At 63.7% G+C, this 9,637-nt stretch overlaps 1 protein-coding gene across 1 annotated transcript; it reads left to right on the top strand.

Annotated features, from left to right (window-relative positions):
- Positions 1–2,002: 2,002 nt before the first annotated feature.
- On the top strand, positions 2,003–9,269 carry CLEC3B (C-type lectin domain family 3 member B). The gene is made up of 3 exons (XM_028518654.2): positions 2,003–2,261; positions 5,262–5,360; positions 8,656–9,269. Exons 1-3 carry the CDS (start codon positions 2,153–2,155, stop codon positions 9,054–9,056), a joined length of 609 nt encoding a protein of 202 aa, XP_028374455.1. The 5' UTR covers positions 2,003–2,152; the 3' UTR covers positions 9,057–9,269.
- Positions 9,270–9,637: the final 368 nt, after the last annotated feature.

Genomic DNA, 9,637 nt, shown 5'->3' with positions numbered 1-9,637 from the left:
GCCTCCAAAGGCGGCAGGTGGCTGCAACAGCTGGAGACGGACAGGTCGGACCAGGTCACCAAAAACGGGGATCTGTTTGAAGTGCTCACCTTTAACGAGATAGCACTTTGTAATGCACACACACGGGGTGCAGGCGCCCTCGTAAACACCAGTCTGAGGTGCCGCGGGCGCTGGCGACGGGCACCAGCCCACAGCGCGTGACGCCCGTCTCCTCCGGGGGCGGCCAGCATCTCCCGGCTGTGCGGACCCTCCCTGGGGGCCCGGCCAGGCTGAAGCTTGAGGCGGCTGAAGCCGAAAGGCACCTCCCCCGCCCCCCGCTGCGATTTCACACGTCAGTTCGACTCCCAGGTGCTCGCGGAGGCGCTCTGTGCCGTGTACATGCACGTGCGCTCGCACACGGCTGTGAAGCCTGCAGGTTGGGAAGAACCAAAGGCAACGCCCCCTGCCGACGGAAGGCTCTCCACGCAGGGCTCCTCCCCGAAGTGCCGAGAGTTCACCTGCCGCTGAGTAGGAGGGAGGGGAGGTGTGTTCCCACCTCGCGGGGGGGGGGGGGGGGGGGCGGGTGACGCCGGGGCGGAGGCCTGACGTCCCTGCGGCTTCCATGGGCCCTGCCCCCTCCCCCCACCCCCGCAGCTCAGCCGCGTGGCCCCCCCTGCCCACCACCCGACTACATCCTCCATCTGTTCATTCTCCATCTGTGAAAAGAGGTCACTGCTCGCTGGACTTGCCCTCGGCTCACTCATATCTATGTACTCGTACTTCCCTGTTTTATTGTTGCTATGGTATTTTGGTGCCCAAATGGTCCCTGATTTTGGCCCCCGGGCCCAAGTCCAAGCTGGCTCTGTGTCGTGCTGCCACGTCCCCTCCCCTCCTTCCTGAAGCTCTCTGGCAACACAGCGTGTCCCAGGCTCACTCCCCGCTTTCCCTGTCCAGCTCTGGAGCCAGCCACCTCTCCGCAGTGCTCCAGCTCCTCTCAGGGGACAGCTGTACTTAGCAACCAGCACGTGGCTGCCAGGAGCGCTCGGGGCCGTGGAGGGGGGTGCCGGTCCAAGGCCCTCCCTGTGGCCGCGGGGCACAAAGGTGCCCGTTTCCATCCGAACTCACAGGCTCCTTTTCTGGGTTGAGGTACACAGTGGCGCGTGGATAGCTCCGCCCCCACGTTGGGATTCGTCCCCGTGCCCTCCCTGTCCACACCTGCCCCGCCCTTCCCCGACCTGAGACACCTGGATTCCTCTGCCTTCGGCAGCTTTACGTATCCAATGGGGCCCTTGTGTGCACCGGCCTCTCCCCTCTGGTCTCCTGACTAAGGTGACGGCCGCCAGGGTTCTCCACTGTGGGGCTCCTCATTCTCCAAGTCGTGAATAAGCATTTTGTAGGTAGGCATGTAGTTTGAGATGGACTGTCCCGTTCTCTCCTCCTCCTGGGCTCCCCAAGAATGCCCTGTCTGCCCTGCTGGGCCCTGACACCCACACCAGCCCCCCTCCCCACCCCCTGTGACTCCTCCTGGTCCCAGTGCATCCACCTCCCCCTCAGGATGGCCTGGTGGAGCAGCAGGTGAAGGAAGGGGAGGACTCGCTTGTATTTGTCACCAAAGACGCGTCACGTGCGCAGGGGCAGAGACACAAAATCGTCCTAACAAACATCCCGACCTGTCAGGCGGCCGGCCCTGATGTCAAGGAATGTTCTGGAGCCCCGAGCCCCTGACTGACGTCTGGGCAGTGTGGGCAAGTCCTGCGGCCTCGCTGGGGCTCCGTTTCCTGCACAGTGACGTGGGGAAACGGCAGGGCTTCCCCCGTGCCGCTGGTGGGAGGCCGCTCTGAGCTCCCGCCCGGCACGGAGCTGCCCACGGCGTGCGCTCCGAGGACCGTCCTGTGTCTGTCAGACTCCAGGACAACGGAGACTGTGTCGGAAGGCAGGGCCAGGATGCTGGGCGGGCGTTCCCCAGGAGGCGAGGCTCTGGGGCTCCCCGGCCCCCCCCCCTTTGCAGGCTTTCTGTTTTGTTTTGTTTGGGCACGCCCGCGGCCAAGGCTGGGAGGGGCTCCTGGACGGAGGTCCTCGTGGCAGCTGCTGGAGACGTCCAGCCCTGTGTCCGGCCGCCTCCGCTGCTCTGCTCTGCTCTCCTCTCCGACCCGGGCGCCGCGCAGGCCGCAGCATGGAGCTCTGGGGGGCCTACCTGCTCCTCTGCCTCTTCTCCCTCCTGCCCCAGGCCGCCACTGAGACCCCATCCCCCAAGGTCAAGAAGTCTGTCAATGTCAAGAAAGGTAAGGAGGGGGGACGGGCCCCTCTCTGTCTTCCAGGGAGCTGGTCACCCTCTCCTTCGCTGGTCCTCAGGCTCATTTCCCTTCTGGACGAGTCCGGAGAACCAGTGCGGTGCCCCCTGGGGCCTGGGAGGGGTCCCCGATAGCAGGGGTGGCTGGCAGAACTCTCGGGGTTCCTGACTCTCATAGTCAGAGAACCTTCCAGATCCTTACAACTACATCTCCTCTTCCTCTCCCCACTCAGTATTTTAAAGAAATCAAAACTTGCAGGGCAGCGTGGAGGTGCCCAGCCCTCACGGGAGAGAGCCCCTGGGCTGTGCTCTGAAACCCCCGAACCTCAGGGTTCTCAACTGGGATGTGGGGGTCGTGGCGCTCGCTCCAAGGGCTGCTGCGAAGACTTAATGACACAAACCAGGCAGAGTGCTGGCACACGGGGTGTACTGGATGTGGGGGGAGTGGGGAGGACTAAGGTAATCCTTGCCCAGCTCTGTTGCACACAGCCCCGAGGGAAGTCCAGTTGTTCAAACTCACACTGGGAGACCTCCAAGCAGCTTTGTTCTCCCCGTCGCCGGCGCCGCTGGGGCTCGGGGTGTCCTTGGGTCGCCTTGGCTGCAGCAAGGCCTGCCCTTGGAGCCTGGCCTGCAGTGAAGTCACCCCGAGCTGTGTTGAGACAACAGCGGCGAAACACCATGGCAATGAACCGGGCCATCACCCCCACTGGGCTCCGGGGCTAAGAGAGTTCCAGGTGGAGGAGACACAGTGGCCAGGTCCGCAGCACAGAAAACCCAGAGTGAGGAAAGGGGGCGTGGGCCCTCCTCGGGCCCCTCTCTGAGCCTCCCCCGTCAGTGGACAGGTGCCATTGGCCATGAACTAGTGAAGTACAAAAGGTGGCCCGGGACCAGGCAGACCCGCAGCGTGGCGACGAGGGACGGGGCAGAGCTGGTGGGAAATAACCTCCAAGGTTCGGTTTCTAAAGTGAACACAAAGAGAAGTTCAAACCAGAGTGGATATCATGCTGACATTTGCTTTGAAGGGAGGATTTGTGTGAAGATGCATACTTGTATACGTGTGTTATTTTTCTGGAAGGATTGACAAGAGTTAGCAACAGTGGTCAGCTCTGGGGAGAAAAACTGGGTCAGCCAGAGGGGAGGCGTGCCGGGAGGGCTCAGGCGGCTGGGACTCCAGGGGCCACGTGGCCACACCTGGCCAAGAAGTCAGGTGGGCAGGGGGGCCTCAAAGGGAGACACAGGCCCTGAGGATGGCTCTGGGGGACCAGGACGACATCCATTTCCATCACACACATCGGCCACCGGAGCCTCTGAGACGGACAGGGGGCAGGGCCAGGGCCTCCTGGTCCTGCCCAGAGCTGTGAAGACGCCCCCTCCGCCCTCGTCTTCCCCGGGTGGGGCACCGTCAGCACCTCGCTCCTTGGCCAGTCCCCGGAGGGCCCCTCGAGCACACGGGCGCCCTCGTGCACGTCACGGAGGTGCCCCACTGAAGCGACAGATCACGGAAAGGCACCCCTGTCTTCTGCGGTCTCACCTGGCACAGCCGAGGGCAAGGCTTGGGCCTGGAGGAGCGCCCCCACTCGTCCCCTCAGCCCAGTGCCCTGGTGCGGTGCCCAGCGCCTGCCACCTGATGTGGCCCCTGGGCGGGCATGTCACCTGACTGGGGACGGAGGCCCAGCCCGCAGAGAACCCTGCCGGGCTGCCTTCCCAGCCCCAAACCTCCTTTCTCGGCCCTGCTCACCTGGGCATCATTTTTCTCACATTTAGTAAGTTGCACCACTGATTTCTGTAAACACAAGTTTGCTTTCGCTCTCATTTGTTCCCTACGATTCCCCTGCAAAGCCATCTTATGGATGGACAGAGGCTCCGACTTCACCCCCATGCCTGTGGACGGACATCGTGCGGCTGCAGCCCGATGGACCGTGGAAGCCCTTCCCCTCCCTCTGCCCCCCCGCTAGGCACAGCCTTCCTGAGGTCCCTGGGATTTCAGAAAGATGGCTCCACCCACAGAGCTCTCAAATGACACACACGTGTAGAAAGACCCCACGCGTGGCCGGCCCCCAGCATGAGGCCAGCAGGGCCCGGCTAGGAATCTGTGCACTGTAGGAGGTGGGGGAGATCAGGCTGGGAGCCCGGGGCTGGGACCCGGGGCTCAGACCCACCCTGCCAGCTGCTGGCTCTGCGATCTCGGGCGAATTGCTTCGGTCCGGCCTCGGTTCCCGTCTGTGAGTCTGCGGAGCGGTGGTGCAGGAACACTGCCCCGGTCACAGGGCTGGTGACAAGCCCAGTGCTGTCCACACGCTTTGTTCCTCTCAGTCTCTGGTCCTCCCTCTGCAGAGTCCTCCGGGGTGGGGCTACCCCTTCCCGTTTCACAGATGAGACGAAGGAACCGAACTCAGGGAGGCTGAGCAGCTTGCTCCGGGTCACACACCTCCACACGCCTTCATGGCCTGTGTGCACACTCACAGCCCATGTGCACGCTCACCTGTGCCGCCACACTGGGTCCCAACCCGGAGCTCCTGCTTTGCCAATCTGCGTCTTGTTCCTCCAGCCTGGGGAGGTGGACCGGGGAGGTCTCCAGGGCCCCCAGCCCTGCTTCCTGTGCTCCGTCCTCTTCGGGCGCTGGGGGGGGGTGGGATGGTGGGGGCTCACTGGAGACCCTGCCTGCACCCCAGCCCAGCCCCTGCCAGTCCCAACGCCATGGGGTCCCCAGCAGCGTCCCTGAGCCAAGGCAGTACAGGTCTCACCGTAGCCGGGGCACGGGACCCGTCTCCCCGGCAGAAGGAAAATCCCAAGCACTTCCTTACACTGTCACCAGCAGAGACAGAAAGGGACACAGCACGCCAAGAGGTCAAGGTCCAGGAGTTCCATGGGTTCCCTTGTCCTTTGTGGTTCTGAGGGAGGGTCCACCCCACCCGGCCCCTGGCCACCCCAGTCCCTGCTGCCCTCCGCGCACGTGTGTGAGATCATCCAAGTCCGTCCGACTTCACCCTAGATGTCGTGAGCCCGAGGATGTTCGAGGAGCTCAAGAGCCAGCTGGACAGCCTGGCGCAGGAGGTGGCCCTGCTGAAGGAGCAGCAGGCCCTGCAGACGGGTGAGTGCCGGCGGCGGTCTTTCCGGGCAGTCGGGCGCCCGAGAGAAGGGCTCGGGGTGAGGGGGGCAGCCCGCCATGCGCCTGCAGGCTGCGGCCAGCACCAGGGCCTGGCCGGCTCCGTGAGGCCAGGGCGCCCGGTCCAGGGAGGCCCCTGCTCAGCCTGACTCCTCTCGGGGAGACCCCCTGACATGGGGGAGTGGGAGCGTCCCCAAGGACAAAGGCTCTCCCACAGGAGTCCATCATCACCCGTGGGAAGCGGGCCCCTGGGGCGCTCTGTGGAGCAGAGGTGGCGGCCCACCCTACTGAGCCCCCAGGAGACCCTCCACCCAGCCTGGCCCTGCAGCGCCCTGGCCCCACCCCCGCCCCGTGTGTCAGGAGTTTCCCAGTCACTCCTCTTCATCATAACCCTGCCGAAGCAGGATCTGTTGTCCCATTTGAGAGATGGGGGCACTGAGCCGTGGAGAGGTCCCATTCCTCGCCCACCCTCACCCCCGGGCTGTCTAGTTCAGTTTAGGGCCCGCCCACTCAGGCTTGGCTAACGCCACGGGGGGCGGAGCCTGGCTCTGAGCTCTGCTCCCTTGTCTCCCGGATTACCATCTGGGAGTCACCCTGGTTCTTCCTTAGGAAATCTGCAAGCCTCCTGTGCCCACAGCTGCTCTCTCACCTGCTGCTTCTCTTGCCAAGGCGTCTCCAGGCCCTGGGTCCTGCCCTCCCCTCCTGCCTCCTCAGAAACCTGCAAGGTCCTTCTCAATGGGCGGTTTTCACACACACCTTCCTCCTTTCCTTTCAGCAGTCACACTGCCATCCCTCCGTCCCTCTGACCTGCCACGCTCTGTCCCTCCACCCCAGGGCCTTTGCACATGCTTCTCCGGCAGCCTGAACGGCTCCCCCAAGGCCCACATAACACATACCCACAGCATCGCCATCTCAAAGCCTCTGATCCCTCCCCTCAATCAGGCTCCCCAGTTGCAAGGTCTCACAGAGGAACGTAAAGGAAAGAACATCCTTGATCTCATGTATTGCCATCAGTGATGTGATATTCATTGGCTGGTTTATGTCAGCCTTCCACACTACACCACGTGGCCCAGAAACACAGGGGCCACGTGTGCCTCCAGCTGCCCTGTGGGTCTCTCCCTGCACCCCGCCCAGCGCAGCGCCTGCCACAGAGCAGCGCTCAGGAGACCTTTGCTGAAGGAAGGAAGGAAGGACAAACATGTGACCACACAGCTTGCTTAGCCCGGCAGTTGGCAGCGGGGGCTCTAGAAAGGGAGTGGCTGCCTGGTTTGGCTTCAAGTATCGAAGGCCTGACTGTAGCTGAAACAAAAGGTGCATGTGGACGTAGGCAGCTGCCTTTGTTCGGAAGCCACACTGCCTGGCTCCAGGGCAGCGGGCCCAGCTCCAGGCGCCAGGAGTGCATTAAAGGCAGGAAGGAGGGGACCAGCCACCTCGGTCCCATTCATCAGGAGAGTCAAGGTCTTCTGGTCTCTCAGAGCTCTGTCACATGACCACCTGTAGCTCCAATGCAAGAGTGAGCTTTTGCGGTGGAGGCAGACAAGGAGCGCGGAGTGGGGAGAGGGGTTGGCTGGGTCCGCCACCGTGTCTGCATGAGCACAGTGCCACCCTGGGCCTCAGTTTCCTCATCTGTACCGGGGAAGGGGTGGGGAGAGATCTGCAGGACTAGCTTGAAGGTCCCTCATGTCTGAGCTTTGTGCTCCTGCAAAGTCCGAGTTACCCAGCCAACCACATCCCATCCCACTCCCCGTGAGTGAGGCGGCGTGGCGGGGACCTCCCCACACAAAGGCCACGGCCTGTGGAAATCCCAGCCCCTCCCTCTTTGCTGATTCCCCAGAGATTCACGGTCTCCCGGACCCCAACTCACCCCCCCTCCACCACTACCCAACCTGTGGCTCCCCTTGTCTACAATCTCCCCAGAGCACACCCAAGCCCCGCTGGCCTGGCCAAAGAGTTGAGGGGCAAGGGGAACAACCTCTCTCCCACCATCCGCCCCTTTTCTCTCCCAGCCAGCAACCACGCCCTCCCTCCACCCCACCCCGCCGCACGCATTCCCCTTAAAGGATGCGTAGGGAGAGAAAGAGGGATTGCACACAGGGCACAGGGCCAGAGGAGGGCCGGCACGAACCCAGGGGTCGTGAGCAGGGCACAGCAACAGAGCCCAGCAGTGGTGATGGGTGCCAAGGGCTGGCCTTCACGGGGGGCCAGCAGCTCTGTGGCGGAGCGGGTGCTGCCGGTGGCGTTCCCGGAGAGCAGCCCTGAGACAGAGTGTGGCCTGCGGGAGGTGTATTCGGGGTACCGTTAGGATCTGCTCCTGGGGCCAACAGCAGAGGGACCCTGGACAACGGGAGGACCCTGCAGAGCGGTCCCGAGGTGGGCTCATGTGGGACAGACCGGGAGCAGGCCGCCCTGGGAAGAGGCGTGGCCTTGGGCAAGGGAGCTGTCTTCCATGGAGCAAGTTGCCAAGGGGGACGAAAGCTAGGGGCTGTGTTCCCACGGCACTCCCAGCACCCTTTGTCCCCAAAGGGGGTCCAGGCAGCCAGCCACAGGGTCCCCAGCAGGAAGGAGAGGCAGTGTGGGGCCAGCCTGGGAGGGGGGCCAAGACAGCCAGCTTGCACGGCTGCGATACAGCAGGAGGGGAGGGGCTGACCTGACTCGGGTACCGTCTGGGAGTCACGTCGGCTCAGCGGTGCGCTGCAGGCGCCGAGTGTGGGGTCCGGGGGGAGCAGCTGCCCTCGGGGACACGCAGGTACTTGTTGAGGAAGTGCAGTGGGAGTGACTGTGTGGGCCGGGGGACAGGATGGGTGGGGTACAGACAGTGCTAACATTTCCGGGGCCAGCAGCAGGCAGACCAATGGATGCATGCACCCCCTCCGTCTAAAAAGAAGCTGTAAACCAAGGTGCAACCCCAACTGCTAAGTCAAAACAGAGTCTAGCCTCCTCGATCTGAAAGGGAGGGCCCCTCAGTGATTACCCCACCTTGGCAGAGATGAGGGATGCCCCCACCCGGGGGAGGGGCGTGACCAGGAGGTTAGGGGTGTGGGGAGCCTGCAGCTGAGGGGCTGACCTCATGCCCAGCGGCAGGGCGCCAGGACTGAGTCACTGGGGGCCTGGGCTCTGCATGCGGCCCACCACAGCACACGCTTGGGCCTGGGTCCGGGGACCATCCAGGACCCAAGGGACAGTTGGGGACCCAGTGGAGGCTGCTGAGCCTGCCCTGGTGGTTGGCTCTTTGGCTCCGGGAGCCGGCGACCCTCGTGACGGCCATCTGTCCCCCTCGCAGTGTGCCTGAAGGGCACCAAGGTGCACATGAAGTGCTTCCTGGCCTTCGCCCAGACGAAGACCTTCCACGAGGCGAGCGAGGACTGCATCTCGCGCGGGGGCACGCTGGGCACGCCGCAGACGGGCCTGGAGAACGACGCGCTGTACGAGTACCTGCGCCAGAGCCTGGGCGGCGACGCCGAGATCTGGCTGGGCCTCAACGACATGGCGGCCGAGGGCGCCTGGGTGGACATGACCGGCGGCCCCATCACCTACAAGAACTGGGAGACGGAGATCACGGCGCAGCCCGACGGCGGCAAGGCCGAGAACTGCGCCGCGCTGTCGGGCACGGCCAACGGCAAGTGGTTCGACAAGCGCTGCCGCGAGAAGCTGCCCTACATCTGCCAGTTCGCCATCGTGTAGCCTGGGGGACCCAGAGGAGGGGCTGCGGTGCCTGCAGCAGCAGCGGCGGGGGTGGGGTGGGGGTGCGGGGAGGGGCCTTGGGGGAGGGCGGGGCCACGGGGGGGCCGGAGGAGGGGCCGGGGGACCTTCCAGCCTCGTATCCCTGCTCGCAGACACCCTCCAGTGCTGGGAGCCTCCGATTGCAAATAAAGTTAGTGCAGCTTCTGGAGAGTAGCTACATCTGTGCGGGGTGCTCGGGGGCTCAGGGCGGGGGACAGGGCGTGAGAGGCGGCTGGACACACCGCGGAGAGGGGGCCCTGGGAAGGGAGGGGAAGGAGATCCTGCACGGCTGCCGCCTTTTTTCTTTTTATTCTATTTTTCTTGTCATTCCCTGCCTACAGAAAAACGGCAAGAATTCCTGTCCACTCTTCAGCCAGATTCTCCAGACTTCAATAATTTTCTGTATTCGCTCTATCCCTTTACTTCTTCTGAATCGGTTGGCAGTCCTGATGTCCCGTCTCCGGAAAGGACGACCTTTTCCTCCGTAAGCACAGCACAGCACAGCGCTGTTGCCGAGGTCGGGAAATGAACGCTCTACCTTA

This window comes from Phyllostomus discolor, chromosome 7, assembly GCF_004126475.2.
Source record: "Phyllostomus discolor isolate MPI-MPIP mPhyDis1 chromosome 7, mPhyDis1.pri.v3, whole genome shotgun sequence".
NCBI classification, from domain to species: domain Eukaryota; kingdom Metazoa; phylum Chordata; class Mammalia; order Chiroptera; family Phyllostomidae; genus Phyllostomus; species Phyllostomus discolor.
Note: the sequence above shows the minus strand (reverse complement) of the source record. Positions and strands in the feature narration are given on the sequence as shown.